The sequence below is a fragment of the Cokeromyces recurvatus genome (genome assembly GCF_025118155.1).
Source record: "Cokeromyces recurvatus strain NRRL 2243 chromosome Unknown BX663scaffold_1, whole genome shotgun sequence".
In the NCBI taxonomy this organism is placed as follows: domain Eukaryota; kingdom Fungi; phylum Mucoromycota; class Mucoromycetes; order Mucorales; family Mucoraceae; genus Cokeromyces; species Cokeromyces recurvatus.
Window position 1 is genome coordinate 1,838,783 of NW_026251387.1, and position 20,114 is coordinate 1,858,896.

The window sequence follows — 20,114 nt, forward strand, 5'->3', positions numbered from 1 at the left end:
TCAGTTTTTCTTTTTAATCATTAGAAACTTAATATTTTTTTTTTTTTTAAAAAAAAAAGAAAATACAAATACCTTTAAATTTGCTTCTTTTTTTTCATATATTTATAAATATATTGAAAATAGTAATAACAAACTAAAAAAACAAATGTTTTCTTCAGTTGCTTTAGTTGCATCACTTGTAAAAAGTGCAGCATTTCCTACCAATAATGTACTTAATGATAAAGAACAAATAATTACCGATATTTCCCCTGATCTCGTAAAAGCTGTGACAGCTGAATTGAAAAAAGAAATTGATGCTGTTTCTACTACAGAAAGTCAAGTAACTATTGTCGATGAAGAAACTACTATAGTGTTACAATCGAGAGTTAGAAATGCTATTCAATATCTTTTAACTCCTTATTCTGAAGACTCTAAAGTAAAATTACTTGATGCAAATCATTCTGTGAGTTACATTGCTTATGGTCTCTCTGATATCGTTTTTGTCTATTCTGGTTTGGCCTCTGATGAGTATTCCCTTGGTCAAGAATTATCAAATTGGGCCTCCTCTGCTGTACGTAATGTGAATCATCAACTTGTAAAAGTGGTTCAAATGGAGACTCGTGCTGGTGCACTTCAAGCTGTTCAAGGTGTTCTTGCTGATTCTCAAGAGAAAAGTGTGTCTGTCTTGACCACTTCTCAGGCATTACTCTCAATGATTCCTAACTTACAGGCTCTTGCTTTGAATCATCAACCCGTTGTTTTTCATGTTGCCGCTCAATCTGTAGATCAAGACCTTATTCCTTCTCCTAGTCTAGATGCTGTTCTTACTGCCCGAAATACGGGTGCTATCTTATTATCTTCTGCAAATGCTCAAGAAGCACATGATATGGCCATTGTTGCTCATCTACTTGCTCACTCTGTTCATTTACCTGTTATTCATTTCTTTAATGGTGTTACTGCTGCAAAACAAATTGAAAAAGTGAATTTGACTTCTTATGTTCAATTGGCACAGTTAAGGGCTACCCCTCATCATACAGTTCAATCTTTATCGTCCTATTATACTGAATCTTATAAAACAACTCAAACCCTACTTGCTCAATTTAATTATAAACCATTTGAGTATACAGGTGCCGAGGATGCAGAGACTGTGTTGGTGGCTTTGAATGCCACTGCTGCCTCGATTGATCAAGCCGTTCAACGTGCTACAGAATATTTAAAGACAAGTGTAGGTCTTGTTCGTGTTCGCGTTTTCCGTCCTTGGTCTGAATCTGACTTTATTACCATCTTACCCAAATCAGTTCGTCGTGTCGTTGTCCTCGAGGAAGGTGCTGGGCTTTACTCTTTCAATGGACCATTATATCTAGACATCGCTGCCTCAATCCGTTTTGGTTCCTTGGCTCATGACCGTCGTCCTCGTTTAGTAAGTGCACAAGCGTCTGACTATAGTCATCTCCATGCTACGCATTTGCCCTCTCTTATCAAAGAAGCCGAACTTGAAAACTTCATTAATCTTGCTGCAGAGCCCTTTAGTGATTCAATCTCAGATGAAACGGTTGCACTTGAAAAGAGTGATGCTGCCTGGAGCGCCATCTTCTGGGATAGTGTCAAGGATAATACAGCGACTGCTGCTCTTCATGATGCTCATCTTTTAGAGGCCCTTCAGCCTGATGTGAAGGCTCGTGTTAGACATGATGCTTATCGTCTTGGTGGTCCTGTCACTCAAACCCATCTTACCTATGGTCCTCTCACGACGGCTCCACATCGTTATATTGAAATTCATAATGTCAGCCTAATCCGTGAATATAATACTTTGGCGAATGCTGCTCAAGGGGCTACCATCGTTCTTCATGGTCCTTGGAAACATGGTGATGAACTTGAAGGTATCTTGTCTAATGAATTCAAGTTTGGATTAACACACATCAATGCTAAACTCTATACGGTGGATGCTTCACGTATTGCTCAAGAGCATGAGTTGAACATCAAGTCTTCACACCTTATTTGGGAAGCCGTATTTTTGATTTTATCTCAACAACAACAACAACAATATTTGGTTGATCAACTCTCTGCTCTCTATGAGGAACTTGAATTCGATGAGACCAAGTACACGCTAACTGATTTGATCACACGTGTTGTTAATTCAGTCAAAGATGGCTTAACAGAGGTAGAATTATTACCTCCTTGGACAATTTTAGAGGTAAGTGATGATGTCTTGCCCTCAACTCCTTTAGACCGTTTGGTGAATGCTCAAGAGGATGTAGCCAAAAATGAAGATGATACGGCTGAGGTGAACGTAAATCGATGGCATAAGGCAGCTTGGCATTTCATGTTTAATGAGGCATATCATACCGAGACAGAGATTCGCCCCGACTTGCATGAAAAGACTTTTCTAATTCGTGTCAGTGAAAATCGACGTTTGACACCTGAGAGCTATGATCGTAACGTTTTCCATATTGAATTTGACACTACAGAATCAAACCTCAGATATGAACTTGGTGATGCCCTTGGTGTTCATGGTCATAATGATTACCAGGAAGTTCAGGATTTCTTGGATTGGTATGGTTTGAATGGCAATGACGTTATCTCTATCAAGACAAATGAAGATGACACTGAACAGGTTCGTTCTGTTTTCCAATTGTTTAGTCAAACCTTGGACATCTTTGGTCGTCCCTCAAAGAAATTTTACGAATCCCTTGCTGCTTATGCTACTGATCCTAAAGAGCGTGAGCAATTGTTGTATTTGATTTCACCAGAAGGCAAAGAGGACTTTAAGAAACGTGTAGATGATACCGTAACTTATGAAGATCTTTTACGTGAGTTCATTTCTGTTAAACCTCCACTTGAAGTTCTTGTTCAACTTATTGCACCCATCAAACCTCGTCACTACTCGATTGCATCCTCTCAAAAGATGTACAATCATGCTGTTCATTTATTGGTTGTCGCTGTTGACTGGGAAGTCAAGGGCAAGAAACGTCATGGTCAGTGTACTCGTTATTTATCAAGATTGAATGTTGGTGATCAAGTCACTGTTTCGATCAAACCCTCAGTTATGAAACTTCCTCCTCTCGACTCTCAACCTGTCATTATGGCTGGCCTTGGTACTGGTATGGCCCCCTTCCGTGCTTTTATTCAAGAGCGTTATTTAGCCAAGTTAGCAGGCAAAGAGGTAGGCCCCGTTGTTCTTTATTTTGGTTCCCGTCATCGATCCATGGAATATCTTTATGGAGAAGAATTAGAAGCGTATCATGCGGATGGTGTTCTTTCACACATCGGTTTAGCCTTCTCTCGTGATCAAAAAGAAAAAGTCTATATTCAACACAAAATGATGGAAGATGCAGAGATGTTGAGCGATTATTTGATGAACAAGAAGGGGCACTTTTACCTTTGTGGTCCTACTTGGCCTGTTCCTGATGTGAAAGATGCTGTTGTTCATGGTCTTACAAAATACGGTGGTGTAGATGCTACTACGGCTTCGGCTCTTATTGAGGAATGGAAGGAAAAGGAATCCTACATTTTAGAAGTGTATTAAAATTTCTTGAGCATATTATAATAATAAATAAAAAATAGCATTATCATTTAAGATAAATGTTCAATTTATAAAGAAAACAAATATTGATTCGAATATTTTTTTTTTGATTATCATATATCATCTTTTTTTTTTCGCTCTTAAAAGCTATTAAATCGTTAATAGTGTTAACAATATACAATAGCATTGATGTCTATAGAATGCAACTAAAGTTATCTATTTTTTTTAGCGTATCTTTTTCTATTAGTAACGTGATTATATGTGCAACCAAAATTTTTTTGCAGTGAAAAAAAAAAAAAATTAAATAAATGACAAGACAATAGTCTTTTTTTTTTTTTTTTTTTTTGTCCGCTTTAAATATGAACTCTTTATCTAATAAGGAAAAGCAAATTCTAGATTCACATAGGGAAATTATTTGGTTACAAAGAAGGATCAGACAGTTAGAACATAATGAAAACGTATCAAAGTCAGTTAAAGAAGTTGTTATTCCTGAATCAATATCAACAGAATATATCCAAGAAAGCATTGAAGAATACAAACGATCTATAGATGAATTAAAATATAATCTAGATTCCATCACTAGACTCAATCGAGATAAAGAGGCATTAACAAAATCAATCAACAGCCAGTATTTTACTATAGAAGCATTATATCCAAAACCTAGTGATCATCAGCAAATGCAATTAAAACAATCAACTCATGAACAGATTAATCGACGTGATGAATTAGTAGTTCAATTTATGCAGACATTAAATGAATTAGATAGTAAAAAATCCGAATTAACACAACTTCAGCGACAGATTATAAAGCAACATGAGGTTAATAGAGAATTGACATCAGAAGTTAATCAACTTAAATCAAGACATAAAGTAGATCAAAAAGTAGATTCAGAAACTATGGAGCTTTTGAAAGCGTAAGTTTAAATGACTTTTTTGGCATATAATAAAGTAAATTAACTGAGTGATATATTTTAGTATAAATGATAAGAAGGACCAAATGTCTATTATACGTTCAGTTTTAAATGTAAGTTTATTAAAGTTAATAAAGAAAGAAAGAAAAACTCATATTTGAAAAAAATAGGGAATCATTTTAGAAAGTGGCATTCCTTGGGAAGAAGATGAACGTTGGTTACAAACAATTTTACGTATAGGAGAACCATTACCTTTACTTTAAGTGTGTTTTAATAATAATAATAATAAAAAAAGGAGAAAGGAAAGGAAAGGAAAGGGGGAAAAAAAGCACTATCTCCTGTTCTGTAAATACAATAATATTAGTAATAAAAAAACAAACAAATTTATTGCTGCATATTAAAGAAGAGTATTTATGTCGAAAAAGAAGACGATTCCAGCGTCCAAGCAGAATGAATAGGCGAAGGAGAAGAAATAATATTTTGTTCAGGGGTATTTGGTCCAGTAGATATTGAACCATCTGAAAGATATATATCATCTTTTAATATTGGTTTAGCTACGTTATTAGCTTGATCTAGTGCATGATTTGAGTCACTCATGATAACAGGTAATGCACCCATACTTTAAATAAATAATAAAAGAACAAAAAAAGGTCAGTAAAAAGATCAAGCTGAATTAACTGTTATGAGAACTGTATTTTACCGAGAATAGAACATTTGTAATCTGAGCCTAATGTTTTCAATGTATAAGTCTTCAATAGATCTATCCATATATAATCCCATTTGAATATTTCGAATAAAGACAAAGAACTCACAAACAGCAACAAGTCTATCACGGCAATATTGGTCAATCAGTAGCCAATGATCTTGTTCGTCTAACTTGAATTGATAATTTAATTTAATATATTTTTCAGGGTTAGCATGTCTCCCACATGCAGAACATATATCTGATATTATAAATGGCTTTTTTAAGTTGGTTGAGGTTGCACTCGATGAAAATCGTTCCCATATTGGTTTATATTGCTGTTGTGGTATTTCCTTTGAGATTGTAATATTAGGAGAAATAGGTACATGTTCAATAAAACAAGGCTGTCTAGATAGATAATCTATCATTTTTTTTACAGATAATTTTGATTGTGATCCAAATCTTAGACAAGGCTCAATATCTTCTGATAAACAATATTTCATATAATGTGTTTGATTTAGTTTCTTTGTAGATATTGATTGTGAAGATGCTAAAGTAATATATTCTCTAAATGTTTCTAGTTGGATACCATCAATAGCAGATGAGGTTATTCTTTTTTTCTTTTTCATAGCAATCGTATGATCTGAATTAGAAGGTGTAGGTGGCATAGAGATAGTTCTTTGTTGCTGTTCATTGTTATAATCATTTTGATACGAGATGGTATTCCTTGTACTGTTCATGTGTTTTATCCCGTATAAATTCTCTAGATCTAATTGTGTTGTATGCAAGGTAGGATGATCACAATTATGATGAAAGTCATCTTTTTCTCGGCATAAAACAGGATCTTTTGAAGCTTCGGTAAGGTGTTCGGTTGCTAATAATTTTTGTCTTAATTCAGAGAGTTGAGTTTGTTCTGCTAGGAGTTGTTCTTTTGTTTGTGTTAATTCATTCTCTATCTTCCAACGTGCTTTCTTCTCGACTGCAACCATTGCATTTGCTTCCTCAAATAAATGTCGACTAAGCTCTTCTAATTCATGTTCAACTAAATCTTTTTCATGCTCAACGTTTCCTACATGTTCAATTTGAGCAACATATTTTTGATTTAATGTTTGCAAGTCAAGTTCTAGTCGTTTTAATTGTTGATTTTTCTTGCTTAATTCTTGTTGTAAAAGGTGAACAGTTTTGTCTGATTGACAATAGCTACAAGTCATCTTTTTTTTTTCCCTTTAGAAAAAAAAAAAAAAAAAAAAAAAAAAAAAAAAAAAAAAAAAGATAAATGAATGAATGGAAGAAAAGGAGATAGAGAGAAAAAAAGGTTTTAATAATTCGGAGTATTTAGTTTTTTTTTTTTTTATTATTATACGTTTTTTAAGGAGTAAGAAAGGTATAATTACGTTTAAAAAAAAATTGAATTTTTATTATAATTATTTTTTTTTTTTTTTTTTGTTGACCAAATGAGCACATAGCATTTTTCATCTGCTGTAGCGCCCTAGTCAGTTCTAATAGTAGATAAGTAAGAAAAACCCTCTTCAGAGACAAAAGGGAAAATGATAAAAGTATATGTGTAAAAGATAAAATAAATATAATGAGGTAGAGAAAAATAAAGTAATTGGGAAAAAGAAAAAAGAACAGTGAGATAAAATTCAGAGACAGTACAAGGATATTTACATTGTTAGTTGAGTAACCATTTCACCAGTAGTACACTGGGTTCTGAGGGAAGATCTGGAGGGAGCCTTTCATGAAAGAGAAAGGTATAATTACAGTATTTTTACTTGGTTTTCGAACCTTTTCAAAAGAATCTCAGACGATTTCAATTTTTTATTGGACGAGTTCCTTTTTATTTTTCAGGCCATTTCCCTGCTTAATTTAGATAAACTCTCTTCATAAAAAAAAATTGGTCAGATTGAGATTGGAATAGTTGTACAGTCAAAGGGCGGATTTTTTTTTAAAATTGTCATTCCAAAATCAACTTGAATGTAGATGTAAAAATTAAAATATACACTTGCTAAAGTATTTAAAAACTATTAAACTATTTATTATTTTTCAAATGTAAGATGCATCTTCTCTTGATTGTTAGTAATTTATTTATTTTTTCGTAAAGATGAGTAAAAAGAAAGGGAATCTTTTGTTGCAAGTTTAAGTTTTAAATATTATTGTTCTTTTGTTTAATTAACTTGCATAATTGAATATTGCTTATATTGGATACTACTTATATCTCAAAAAATAATACATTTATGTGCTTCAAATAGATATAGAGACATAAAGAAATACAGTTTTTTCTAGTTTATATTGACATTATTTTGTATATGTTTATGTTAAGAATAATATGCATAATTTGTATTTTGAATCATAAATTATTACTTTTAAATTTAAACTATTAGGCATGTTATTATATACATTCCCTCTTTGGTATCAATTATCACAATAAGGTATTCATTTGGAAACAACAAAGACAGGATATAGTCATTAAGTTTTATTATTTAAGTCTTTAAATTAAGAAAAAGAAAACTAATTACTTAATTAAGATGATATATTTTAAAATAGCTATTCCTAATGTACATAGAAATTATAATACTAATATTTGTAGAGTGCGTATGAACTTCATATAATATGCAAGTATAATAAAACTATGCCATATCTCGCTTGAAGTAATCGATATCTGTAAACTTAAAAGACATGCTCGACATTACTCAGTATATTATGATAGACAAAAAAAGAAAAGATATATATGACAGCTAAGAATTAACTTACATATTTCAATTGTAAGATATTATTCAATAAGGGTAATATTCATTATTATATTATAAATCTCTACTTTCCAATTATATAATGTCTGTTTAGAGAATATATAGAAGTCTATTGCTTATATTTATTTAATCATGAATCATAAAAAAAGCAATAACTATAGAATAACTTGGAAATAGTATTATAAGCATTATACAACTTACTTCCTAGAATTGTTACATCTATTACTTAAGTTTAACTATGAATATTACTTTATTAAAATATCAAGAGAAGAGGTCTTCTAAGTAGCAATCCATGAAGGATCATAAGTTTGACAGTGTTATTCGTAACAGGACCAGCCCTACCTTATCAGTTACTAGTGAGCATTATCTAATATAGTGTACTTGTGATGCGGTAATGATTACCACCTTTAACCCAATCTTATTTATATCAAAACCCGCCCCCCTCTTCCAAAGAATAAAGAAGTAAATAATAATACGGTATAGTAGTTTAGACATGGAATATATTTATTCCTTTTTTGTAATTAATAATATCTAAAATAACAAAAATATCGTCTTTTTCGTAAATTTTGTAATATAGCAATGCTCTTTAATTTTTAAAGTGTTATCAAGTGCATCTGTGTAAGAAAAAGAATGTAGACAGCAGGTTCAATTCAATATTATGTAATGCAAAGTGTTGATATCTGATTGGATAATTGTTGTGACTCGAATATACTTCTTTCTGAGCAAATAAAAAACTACAAGCATAAAAATAAATAATACTTTTCATATACATGTATTTTTGTTTATAAATATGAATGATTCAGATAAAGAAGTTACTATTAATGTACGCTCTCCATCACTTACTGAAACATTGTCAATAAAAATTAAATTAAACGAAACGGTATTAACTTTAAAACGATTCATTGAGCCAATTCATCCTCATCATCCTACTCCAACAAACCAAAGAATTATTTATAGTGGCAAACTACTAGACGATTCTGACATATTAATTAATGTTCTTAAAAAGGTTTGTTTCGAAGTATCTCAATGTAAATGAATTAATATGTTCATTTCTTTCTTTAAAAAAAAATGTAGGTTGACGATGAACTTAATCCCACTTTTCATTTAGTCTCGAAGCCTTCAATTCATCAACAACAGCAGCAGCAACAGCAGCAACAACAGCAACAGCAGAATAACACCATCGAAACTTCAAATATTCCCATAAATAATGCAACACTTTCTCAACAGCAACAGCCCAACGTCCCTATTTATCCACCTGTATTACCAGGAGGCTACCAAGTCATATTTGTGAAGTAAATGACACAGTTTAATAAAGTTTAAATATTAATTACTAATTATTTTATACCGTAGTGGTCAGTATTATCTTGCACCTGTATTGGTTCCTTCTCAACCTATACAAAGCCACTTTCTACAGCAGCAGCAGCAGCAACAACAACAACAACAACAGCAACCACAACCACAACCGCATATAGAACAACAGGCTGAACAAAGATTTCAACGACGACAACCTTTATTCTTTCGTAATATGCCTATCTTTATTCGTCCTGAAAATGCTCAAATGGCTGCAACTATTTGGCTCGCTTTAAAGCTTGCTGTTGTTCTTTTTATGTTATGTCAGGGAGCCAGCATTGAACGTATCATTATTTTTCATACTATTGCATTTGTATTTTTTCTCTATCAAACAGGGAGATTAAGAGTTGTATTGCGCCGCGTACGTGTAGAAGATTTAAATCGAATAGCTCAAAACAACAACAATAATAATAATAATAACAGGAATGATGGCGATATGATTCCACAAGGTAATAATATAATAACTAAATTAAATGTATTTGGTACTGATCTTATCTTGTTTAGCACAAACAAATAATAATAATAATAGTAATAGTAATAATAATAATGCTGAAAGTGGCGTATCTACTTCTATCAATAATAATGTCACTGAAAGAAGAAATCAAGACAGATCAACATCAGGAGAAGAAGGTAGTTCTACTACTCATAATACTATTAGAAGACCAGTAACAAGGATGGATGTTTGGAAAAGATGTGCTTATGCTTTTATAGCTTCTTTATGGCCTAGTTATGGCGTAGATCCTCGTATTGCACAAGCCTTTGAAAATGATAATAACAATAATAATGAATAAAAACTAGATTTATTTTATATGCTTTCTCTTTATTATACAAATGATGTCTCTATATCTATATGAGTTTATTTATGAATGTAATAGTAATATACAGTAGTAGTAAATAATTATTTACTATTAGAAGATTCATGATATTCTTTAGCGAATGTTTCAGCAACAATGAGAGGGAAAACAAGAGTAGCGTCTGCATAAACCTTACAAGATTTACTGTCTGCACGAATTTTACCCCAAGAGACAGCTTCATCAGGACGAGCACCAGCATCACTACCATCGAATTCTTGAGCAGTATTGATATAAACTGCATAATCAGCACCATTTCTCATCAAATTCGCATTACAAATATGATGCTTAATGACGCCACCTCCCAAAATAATCATGCCTGTCTTTTTAGCAAATACGGCTTGATTATTCATAGCACGAATATCTGCTGCAATATCTACAATCAATCCAGGGTTTTTATAAGAATGGAAATAAATCATATCACCAAGTGACCCATCAGTAATAGCTGGGCAAAATACAGGAATTTGATTCTTCCAAGTCCAGTAATAAATACTTGACTCATCATTAATTTCTTTACCAAGACGATCAATCATCTTAGAAGGTGTCCAAATAATGCCTTTTGTCTTTTGTTCTTCTAACATTGCATCAAAGATAGGTAAAATCCAATCTTCAAACTTACAATAATTATTATTAGGTACCAAAAGATTACCAATACGATTAAGCCCTTGCTTACGAAGCTCTTTTCCTTTCAAATTAAAATCACCAAGATAGGTTGGGGCAAGGCACTTGATAAAGTCTTCTTCGACACCACCAGCAGTAGCAACAAGTACATCTACCATCTTATGTTGAACTAAGAATCTAATAATTTCACGTAAACCTGAAGAAACCAAGTTAGATGTAAAGCCCAAAAATATTTTACATTTTGTCTGCTTTCGAACTTCAGGGTCAAGATATTCTTTAGTTTCATCAGGAAGAATAGGTTCATCAGAAAGACGCCATTTTCTCTTTTTATATAAAAGGAAAGAAATTAGACATTTATATGTAATTTTTTTTGTTTTTTTTTTTATTCGAATTACCATTTCTTTAATGATTTCAATAGCTTCACCAAGACTACTACCTTGGTAACCAATTTGCTTATATGCACCTAATAGTTCAGAGAGAGATAGCTTTTTATTAAAATCAGGACCTTGAATGAGGACTGAGCCTTCAGGCATTTCTACTGATTCTACAAATACAGCATCTAAAGCACCCTTAGGCTCTTCCGTATTTTTATTCCCGGTATTTGACATATTTTAATTGTAACAAATATTATCAAAGGAGAAAAAAAAAACTTTTTTTTTTTTTTTAAATCTCAAGCATTAAGGATCAAAAAAGTCACATTAACATTTGAGATTATCGACTACTGTTATGTAATTAATTATTAAATTTTCTATAATGTCTCTTGAATCTAAAAAGGGAATATTTTAGTCTTTTACTGATGGCTTGAGATTATATGTAAATTTATAATAGTAAAACATTATATTTATAAATATTTGGAAGCTATCTCTATCACAATAAATAAATAGATAAGCTTTATTAAACATAATTATGTAATCAATTTTTACATAAAAACTATAAGCTTGAATGGACTTTTACTTTTTTGTTTATGAATTTTTGGTTAATTTTTTGGTTAACTTTTTGGTTAACTTTTTTTTGCTCAGGTTAACCAAAAAGTTTGGGAATACATCTATTCTTCCCTAGTGTGGTACGGAGTTGCTTGTAGTTTGTATATTACAGTCGAAGAAACTAGGTTGGGCCAATGAAGTGGATTGGGACACCAATATGAAAATGAGACATATTAAGATACTTTTAATTTTTGGGCGAATGAAAACTTTTTTTTCAATAGGTTAACTTACCTGTAAATATGGGGTGTCTTGCTGTTATACAAGACATAATGTTATTCAATTGTTAAGGCTATTTTTCCACAAATAATAATATTGTTGTTAGTATATGAAGTAATGAAATCTATACTAATATCAAGATAGCTTACCCCCGCCGAAACTCTTCAGGTCGATTGTTGTTGTTGGCAGCCATATACAAAAAGATAGAGCGTATGTTGAGACTCGCCATGCGATCTCTGTTCCATCGAGTATTACAAGTTTGACAGTTGAGAACTGGATGGATCATCATATTGGAGTTATCACGTTGGTTGGAAGTACTTCTTGTATGACATCTGAGACATATTTGACTTGTGAAATACTCATCAATCATAACGACGTACTTTCTTGAATTTGGCTGGTTGCGTTCGGTTGATTTGACATAATTTAGTAAGGCTTTTCTGAATACCTTTGTTGGAGAAGGTACATTCCCACGAAGCCCACTGAACCGAGCAGAACCAAACGCCACTACAGTGGGTCTTTCATCTTCACCAGCATTGTCTCTAGGGGCTAACGGTTTCCACTTTTGCTGATTTGCTTGCTGTATATCAGGATTGCCTTCTTGGTATTTTCTGCTACCTGTAAACAACCGTTTATATATTTCAGTCAATGCTTTTTGCTTGTTTCTATAGCTGTGATATTTGGGCTTTTTCAACCCGGTTGTGCAATAGCCTTTAATTGCCTCAAAGTTCCGAAATATATATCGCAAAGCTTCATCGAACTGGTCCCAGTTACACGTCCTTGTTGATGGTGTATTAGAAATCAGACGGCGTGCATCAACATTGGCTCACGAATAATGACTTGTCGCTTCATTATTTCTAAAACATGGTATAACCATGGCAAATACAAGTGAGGTTTAGCATAGTAATCTGCTTCAGTCAGGTTCAAGCCATGTAATCTTTGGCGGCATTCATCAATAAGATTGTTGATCGAGGTTTTGTGGGTGTCGGCAGCTTCCAGATTAGCAGGGTAAATTACTTCTTGATTGGTACAAATAGCATTATATACCTGCTCGGCTAGGTCGCGTTTGACACCAGTTCGGAAAAGGAGGTCTGGAAATTCAGTTGTGTCAGAAAGCCTCGTAAAGAGATAGTGCAGCATTTTTGGCTTGAAGTTCGTTCCAACATGATTCTCTATAAGTGTCTCAAAACTACGCATGACTATTGAGATTAGTGTGCTATACTGAATATTGGGGAACTGTTGTTGCCTACTAAAATCTTCTCCCATTTTATTACTAAATTGTAAGAAAGCTTCAGCGATCTCGGCATCGGCATTCTTTCCTTGACCAACAAATAAAGCAGCGAAGTTGTATAGTTTTTTGTGAGTCAGTTTTGGTACAGCTTCGACCAATAATTGATGGGTGTCAGCATAAATGACAATAAAATAAGAGAAAGGGGATGTTATTTAAGTTTTCATTCTGTAGAATCGGTAGATAAAAAAGATATAAAAAAAACAAAAACAGTGGGTTAATCCAGATGCCTGTGTGAGTGTTTATTCAATGTAAACTGACTGAAGAACTTTATTGATCCAAGATGATCTCCTTTTACATACATTTATCGTTATTTGTTACTTGTATTAATATAATCATATGAAATTGTCGGTTTTCTGATCCACTGGTACCTGGACTACATACGGAGCCCAATATTACAGAGTATAAATAATGATTGTAATCAAGATCTGGTGGCTCTAAGTCTTTCTTTCTTACGAATAATAAAAACCCTACATTCTACGTATCCTAATCACTTTACTTGGCTCTATTGTTTCAAAAACGATAGTTCACTCACTCCATCAAACTTACAGAAATGCTCCTTATTGTCCTAAGTAATTCGAATCTGGGATATTCTCCATGAGGATTGTTCGTTCCGGGATCATTCAAGTTAGGTGGATCATTTCCTAATCTGGATGATCATCATAGTAGTCTAATAATCTATTAGTGGCCTTTCTTGTTAAACGAACAAGATTATAGCTTCTTGTTTATACATTCGCCCAAAAACTAAGCGTGTTTCAATATATCCTACTTTCATGTTGATGTCCCACTTTTGTATCAGTGTCCCACTTTCATATTGGTGTCTCATTTTCGCATTGGTGTTCCAATCCAATTTTGAAACGACCAATTTTTTTCTCATTGGCCCGACCTAGTTTCTTTGACTGTAATTTTTCAAAATAATAATTATATGTGAAACTTGCCCTTTTTTTTTTTTTTTTTTTTTCTCCCTCTCTCTTTCTCGTCCTTCTTTTTTTGAATTATTCCATCTGTCATTTTTTTTAGACATGATGGGAATTAAAAAAATAATTATAATCTTATGCCTATTATTAGCAACTTTTTGCTTGACATTAGGCATTAACAAAAACTATGTTATTCTAATCTTTGTAATTCCTTTTGCTAGTCTTTGCTCTTTATTAGCTCTTAACACAGCCGTACTTTATATTTATCTAAAATATTTTGTTTCTCCGCAAGTTAATCATCGTAATAAACAAAAATCAATAGCAACAGAACACTTTAAACCATTACGATTAACTTCTCACTTTAGTCGGTCTTTGTTTCAAAAAACACAGCAATCAGATAATGAAGAAATAAAGATATCTTTAACAAAGGATGATCCAGCTATAAATACAGTATTTAATTTATTATTAAAGTATGTTCTACGTGATTTCATTCAATCTTGGTATGTGAAAATTACAAATAATCCCGATGAGCAATCGTTTCCTGCATCTGCTGAAAATATCATACGAACAGCTGCTATCAATCTTTCTAATCGGCTTCAACAAACTGACCTATTACAGTTATTGGTAACTAAGCTTATTCCGCGCATTACGTCGCACATTTCTGATTTCAAGAAAGCAGAAATTGCTTTAAGAGGTAAATCGCTTGAGCGATCCGTGACACAGTCAGATGAGCTTGATCTTCTTTTAGCTTCACGATTCCGCTCGTCATCATCGTCATCGTCATCATCAGGTAATAAGGGAGAAATTGGGCTTCATAAGGCTTTAACAAGCGTTGCTGTAACAACAACAAAGCCAACCGAAATCGTTTACCTTCGACAATTGATTGACCGTATCTTGCCTTTTTTAATTGATGCTAAAGATATTGATAGCGGTCCTGTTAGAATAATCATACGGGAAATTATCTCAAATTTGGTTTTACAGCCTGTCATGGATATGCTGGCAGATCCAGATTTTTGGTGTCAAATGATAGATAATTATGTAAGTATATTCTAGTCGGAAGGTAATATATACATATATTTTATATTTATTTATTTATTATTATTTTTTCAAGTTAGGAAAAGCCATTATAGAACAGGAAATGGTTCAACAATTACGTGAAGTATTAGATCGACATTCAACTACGCATGAAGGAATTGATCCGGAAGATGTTATGGATGATATATTTCAAAATAACTATTCAAGTAAAAAGGAAATAGACAAAAAGTCATTATCGACCATACAAAAGAGAGAAAATGATGGTAAAAAGAGGATAAAAATGGGTCCTCGAAGTCAACTTTCATCAGCTTATCTTGGTACAGGCATTGTTGTTCATGTAGAGGAAAATAATGACCCCTTCGATGATAATGATGATAATGATAATGACAAGAATGAAGAAGATGAAGATGCTCTATTTAAAGACCCTACAGAAAATGTTTCAAATGATTATTTATCAATGTTTGGTAGTAATAAATTCTTTAAGCTGCCGTTATATGATAGCACTAATGCATATAATACACAATCACTTAAAAATAAGAGACAACATTCAATGCTCAACAGACGCTCTTTTCAAGATTTTTTACAAATGATACAGGAAGAAAAAAATTTATTAGATTTAAAAAGAGTTCGAAATGATATTATGACTCAAATAAGAAAAAAGAAAGCACAGATTGGTAAATGTGATAATAATAATGTACATGTATACATATATGTATATATATATACTAATTTGCTTATTGGGGAAAAAAACTAGTTGATCGAGATCCTGAAGAAATTGTAGATGGTGAAAAAGTAGAGGATATTCTTCTTTATATCAATCGCCTTAGTATCGCAAAGAAGCGAGTAGATAAAAGGATTAAAGCATTATTAGGCGATCAGTTTGATTTAGTAAAGTGCTATAAACTATATCTATTAATAAATTTAGACTTACGCTTTATTACCAGAAAAACTCAACTTCTCAGTTGTTTGATGTAGGAAACAGCAATAGTAATGCTAATGCTAATAATACCAGGAAACAAGATACACATTATTATTCATTAGAAGATATACTGATGAATACATCTGGATTATCATATTTCATGGAGTTTTTGGAACGTCGAGGGGATATAATTAAGTTACAATTTTGGTTAATCGTCGAAGGATTTAACAACACAGAAATAAAAACGATTGAAGAAAAAAAGACATTTTTAAAGGATGTAAAAATGGTTTATGAAATGTATTTTACAGATGAAAGTAATGTAGCTACACAGCATCGACTTCTTTATCACGTTGCAAAACCATTAGTAACAGATTTAAGAAATGCAATTCGATTAGCTGAAAATTCATTAACGACAAAGGTGAAAAATAATGAAATGGATAGTGTAACTTTTGGAAATTATATACGTGAATTACATTTATGCTTATGTCGTATTCAGCAACAAACTTTTTGGGAAATTGAAAAGGAACATTTTCCTTATTTTAAACGATCCGATCTTTATTTCAAATTTTTATCTTCTGCTCCTCCACCTACTAATGATGATGTGGATACATATCGAGTAAGACGAAGTTTAGATGAAACAACTTTATATAAGAATGACCATAGCAATAATTTATCCACTACAGCTAAATTTTCTTTGTTAAATTCATCATCAACAACATCTATTTACCGTATTAATGCTCATAATCGTCCGGCTTCTATTCATGAAGCATCATTAACATCACCAGTTAAAGTACTTGCTACACCTACATTATCTACCCCTTATCCATCAGCAATAGATTATCATCCTGTAGAAAATAGTCGATTAGTATCAGCGCATTTGAAAGCATCCTTATCAGCATATAATGGGAAAACAAGAAGACATCAACGTGCTCTTTCGGATTCTTCTGCAAAAGCATCTTCTAATTCGAGATTTTTAACTTTCTCTAATATGTTTACTACTAATCGACTTTGGAATAATGTACCTGATGGACAACAACACTCTATTACAGATTATTCATCATCATCTGTACCTTCTTCTATTAAATCATTAGATATAACGACTGAAGATGATGACGATGTTGATGATGATGACATAATAGTTAATGATAAAAGGGAGCTGCAGCAAACAAGGCTTGTTCAAAGTAACACAGTAGAGGCTGTTGAAGCAGAGTTAAGATCGATTTTAGATGGAAAGAATAATAGCAATATAAATGAGAAACTAGCTGAGTCAAAAAAACCTGTTATGGATACGGATGAAGATATTAAAGGAAAGCAGTCTAAATCAGTATATAAGCCCCAATCATTACCTAGCGCTGTTATATTCCCTCCATCGATATCATCCTCACCACCTGTCTTGAAGCCTTCATTATCATCATCTACACTTTTATTACGCGGCTCTAAGGGTACAAAATCAAGTACAGCTGTTCCTGTACAAAACATTTATACTTTACCCTCCTGGACATCTTCAGGTGGCATTAAAACGATTTCAGAGATCGAACATAACACACTTGAATTTACTATGCCACCATCTACTCTAGATAACGAAAGTGAAGAAAGTATTCGTAGTAATAATTTTAATCCTAATGATAGTAATAAAGATAAAAAGAAGTTATCAGTCAAAAATGAAGTGAATATAACCAATAATGAAAGAAAAAAAAGTATATCATTGTCTAATATTGCTGAAGATGATGATTTAGATAGTAATGAAGAATCATTATCGTCAAATATAAGTAATAATGTACATTTTGCGCCTCCTGGTGATCTCATGCTTGCGACAAAGATTCGACAACTTTCTGAAGAAATGGAAAAGCTGAAAGGACAAGAAGCAATTGTGGATGCTTTAATTTTGAAGGCTGAATCACAAAACAAAGTTGAGGAACTTCGTATTCTAAAAAAGTCAAAAACAGTCTTTCGACAAGAACTTCAACAGATGCAATATCAAAAATTACAATATGAATTACAAGAAATGGAAAATGTGTTGATTCCAAAACGATCTCAAATAAAAATAACTAATGCTACTATGGGAACAGATCAGCATGGTGATTTTGCTCTCTTATATGTGATTGAAATTCAGCAATTAGACATCAATAATAACTTTGCATCAGGCTGGATCGTAGCAAGAAGATATAGTGAATTCTTTAATTTACATCAACAGTTGAAAGAAAAGTATCCAAGATTAAAGATGATAGATTTTCCCGCAAAATGGCCCTCATTATTAAATAAATTACAGAAATCATTTGTAGAGGCACGAAGGATGAGTCTTGAACGGTACTTGAGAGCGTTGATAAAGGATCATGAAATTTGTCAAAGTCAAGAGTTAAGATCGTTCTTATCACAGCAAAGTAGCTTTATTTCATCTACTGATAATAGAGCTGCGGAATGGCCATTGGTTGGAGACAAAACAACAACTTCTTCTAGTAATTCATCCCTGCAGTCGCTATTATTAGCATCATCATCATCATCCCCTTCTGTCCAAAATCTTCAGAAATCGATAGCGTTGATAAACAATCACGACCCAGACTTATTATTGCAGAAGAAGCCATCAAAGGGATTTATGCGACATATCTATAAAACAGTCGCTGCAGGCATCGATGATATTCTTGTTGGACCTTCTATGTTAGATTTAATCACTCAACGTTTAGGAGAACAAGTAATGGAGTTTTCACATGAAAATAATAATAATCATCAGACAGGTTTTAATTACGGCAATAATTCGAAACAGATACCATCAACGACAGACTCTACAGCTACAACTAATTTGCCTGATTCACTTAAAACAGAAGGTATTACAAGATTTACAGAACCCCTTTGTGATTTATTTATTGAAATGTTTGAGCTGAAAGATAAAACGAATTGGTTAAGAAGACAAGCAGTTGTTATTATTATTCAGCAAATTTTAGAAGGAACTATTGAAAGGTAAAAAAAAAAAAAAAAAAAAAAAAAAAAAAAAAAAATCAAGTGTATGAAAATAATAACATGTAGCCATGTATCTTAGAAAATTAAAGGAAACAGTAAAGCACCTCTCCTCATCGTCAATGATTGTATTTTATTTTAATAATATCATAGATAATCTATGGCCTGATGGTGGGCCATTAAAATTTAAGGAACCAAGAAAATTAGAGGAAAAAATTCATACAAGAGAAGAAGCTAATCGAAAATTATCTACATGGTTACCAGGTAACTAGTGTTTAGTGTAATATATATATATAATATTAAGTATAGTATTGATTTTATTTTAGATCTACTTGGTAATATGGTAGGTAGACAGAATGCACGAAAAGGTGCAAGAAGATTATTTACAGTTCTTCAGAACAAAAGATTAAACCAAGATTTAATATACACGCTACTGGATGAAATCATTTACGCTTTATTTCCTGAATTATCACCTATAGTTTCTGTAGATGAAAGCAAAAAATAATTATTATGTATTCAAATTTTACTTTTTATGAATTAATCTATATAATAGTATAAACAATAATATCTCTTAATTTCTTTTTAAATTGTGTATGTACATATTAGCTTTATAATAACAATAGTAATAGAAACACTTATTTAGCAAAATAGATGATATACTTGTTAAATGGATCATATTGTAAAAAAAAAAAAAAAAAAAAAAAAAAAAAAAAAAAAAGCATGATTAGGTTCTTTATTACTATTTCAAATGATTATGCGATTATCAATTGGAAATGAATAAATTATATGTCAGGGCAAAGGAAAGTTAATAAGAGTGAACAATAGTTCTGAAGTTGGCTTTTTCATTTATGATTTTATATGATAGACTATTTATATGAAAATAATAATAATAATAATAATAGAAAGTTCTAAGAGGTCAATTCAAAAGAAGCAATTGCTATTACAATTATGTATTTTACATATCAACAACCCCTCTATGATAGTGAAATATGGTATATATATACTAGTAGGTTTTACTCTGTTTGCCTACTACATACTTCACAACTTCCATATGTGGCTATTTTACTTATTTTAAAATATATTTGAGAAGTTGACCATATATTTTTGTATATTTTATATCGTTGATATAGTTAAAGACTGTTTC

General features: G+C 32.1%; 7 protein-coding genes across 7 annotated transcripts; 4 read left to right on the plus strand and 3 right to left on the minus strand.

Annotated features, from left to right (window-relative positions):
* Positions 1–9: 9 nt before the first annotated feature.
* Positions 10–3,586, plus strand: BX663DRAFT_493266 (uncharacterized protein). Its single transcript, XM_051525334.1, has one exon. It carries the CDS (start codon positions 146–148, stop codon positions 3,503–3,505), a length of 3,360 nt encoding a protein of 1,119 aa, XP_051388154.1. The 5' UTR covers positions 10–145; the 3' UTR covers positions 3,506–3,586.
* A 275-nt stretch (positions 3,587–3,861) lies between these two features.
* Positions 3,862–4,675, plus strand: BX663DRAFT_547786 (uncharacterized protein; the record flags this gene model as incomplete). The annotated part of the gene is made up of 3 exons (XM_051531036.1): positions 3,862–4,415; positions 4,477–4,525; positions 4,583–4,675. 3 exons carry the CDS (start codon positions 3,862–3,864, stop codon positions 4,673–4,675), a joined length of 696 nt encoding a protein of 231 aa, XP_051388155.1.
* BX663DRAFT_539507 (uncharacterized protein) lies at positions 4,585–6,511 on the minus strand. The gene is made up of 3 exons (XM_051530720.1): positions 6,495–6,511; positions 5,113–6,324; positions 4,585–5,031 (listed from the first exon to the last, which is right to left on the minus strand). Exons 2-3 carry the CDS (start codon positions 6,303–6,305, stop codon positions 4,824–4,826), a joined length of 1,401 nt encoding a protein of 466 aa, XP_051388156.1. The 5' UTR covers positions 6,306–6,324; positions 6,495–6,511; the 3' UTR covers positions 4,585–4,823.
* A 2,110-nt stretch (positions 6,512–8,621) lies between these two features.
* BX663DRAFT_464774 (uncharacterized protein) lies at positions 8,622–10,013 on the plus strand. The gene is made up of 4 exons (XM_051524024.1): positions 8,622–8,847; positions 8,916–9,133; positions 9,192–9,640; positions 9,696–10,013. The coding sequence occupies exons 1-4, from the start codon at positions 8,632–8,634 to the stop codon at positions 9,980–9,982; spliced, it is 1,170 nt and encodes a 389-aa protein (XP_051388157.1). The 5' UTR covers positions 8,622–8,631; the 3' UTR covers positions 9,983–10,013.
* Positions 10,010–11,285, minus strand: BX663DRAFT_464776 (deoxyhypusine synthase). Its single transcript, XM_051524025.1, has 2 exons — positions 11,059–11,285; positions 10,010–10,986 (listed from the first exon to the last, which is right to left on the minus strand). The coding sequence occupies exons 1-2, from the start codon at positions 11,269–11,271 to the stop codon at positions 10,090–10,092; spliced, it is 1,110 nt and encodes a 369-aa protein (XP_051388158.1). The 5' UTR covers positions 11,272–11,285; the 3' UTR covers positions 10,010–10,089.
* A 516-nt stretch (positions 11,286–11,801) lies between these two features.
* Positions 11,802–12,729, minus strand: BX663DRAFT_493273 (uncharacterized protein; the record flags this gene model as incomplete). The annotated part of the gene is made up of 4 exons (XM_051525335.1): positions 11,802–11,935; positions 12,012–12,098; positions 12,137–12,364; positions 12,626–12,729. Coding segments are annotated over 2 exons (300 nt in total), but the record flags the coding sequence as incomplete, so codon positions are not given.
* A 1,379-nt stretch (positions 12,730–14,108) lies between these two features.
* BX663DRAFT_539511 (PXA domain-containing protein) lies at positions 14,109–19,475 on the plus strand (the record flags this gene model as incomplete). Its single annotated transcript, XM_051530721.1, has 6 exons — positions 14,109–15,102; positions 15,176–15,773; positions 15,854–15,987; positions 16,044–18,973; positions 19,053–19,234; positions 19,297–19,475. Exons 1-6 carry the CDS (start codon positions 14,170–14,172, stop codon positions 19,473–19,475), a joined length of 4,956 nt encoding a protein of 1,651 aa, XP_051388160.1. The 5' UTR covers positions 14,109–14,169.
* Between the last annotated feature and the right edge of the window lie 639 nt (positions 19,476–20,114).

Bases quoted from the DNA above. Each gene is read 5' to 3' on its own strand.
- BX663DRAFT_493266 (XM_051525334.1), top strand. From the start codon at position 146: ATGTTTTCTTCAGTTGCTTTAGTTGCATCACTTGTAAAAAGTGCAGCA.
- BX663DRAFT_539507 (XM_051530720.1), bottom strand. From the start codon at position 6,305: ATGACTTGTAGCTATTGTCAATCAGACAAAACTGTTCACCTTTTACAA. The intron at 5,032-5,112 runs GTAAAATACAGT...ATTTATTTAAAG, and splicing joins TTACAAATGTTCTATTCTCG to TATGGGTGCATTACCTGTTA.
- BX663DRAFT_464774 (XM_051524024.1), top strand. From the start codon at position 8,632: ATGAATGATTCAGATAAAGAAGTTACTATTAATGTACGCTCTCCATCA. The intron at 9,134-9,191 runs GTAAATGACACA...TTTATACCGTAG, and splicing joins TACCAAGTCATATTTGTGAA to TGGTCAGTATTATCTTGCAC. The intron at 9,641-9,695 runs GTAATAATATAA...TATCTTGTTTAG, and splicing joins TGGCGATATGATTCCACAAG to CACAAACAAATAATAATAAT.
- BX663DRAFT_464776 (XM_051524025.1), bottom strand. From the start codon at position 11,271: ATGTCAAATACCGGGAATAAAAATACGGAAGAGCCTAAGGGTGCTTTA. The intron at 10,987-11,058 runs GTAATTCGAATA...TTATATAAAAAG, and splicing joins TTGAAATCATTAAAGAAATG to AGAAAATGGCGTCTTTCTGA.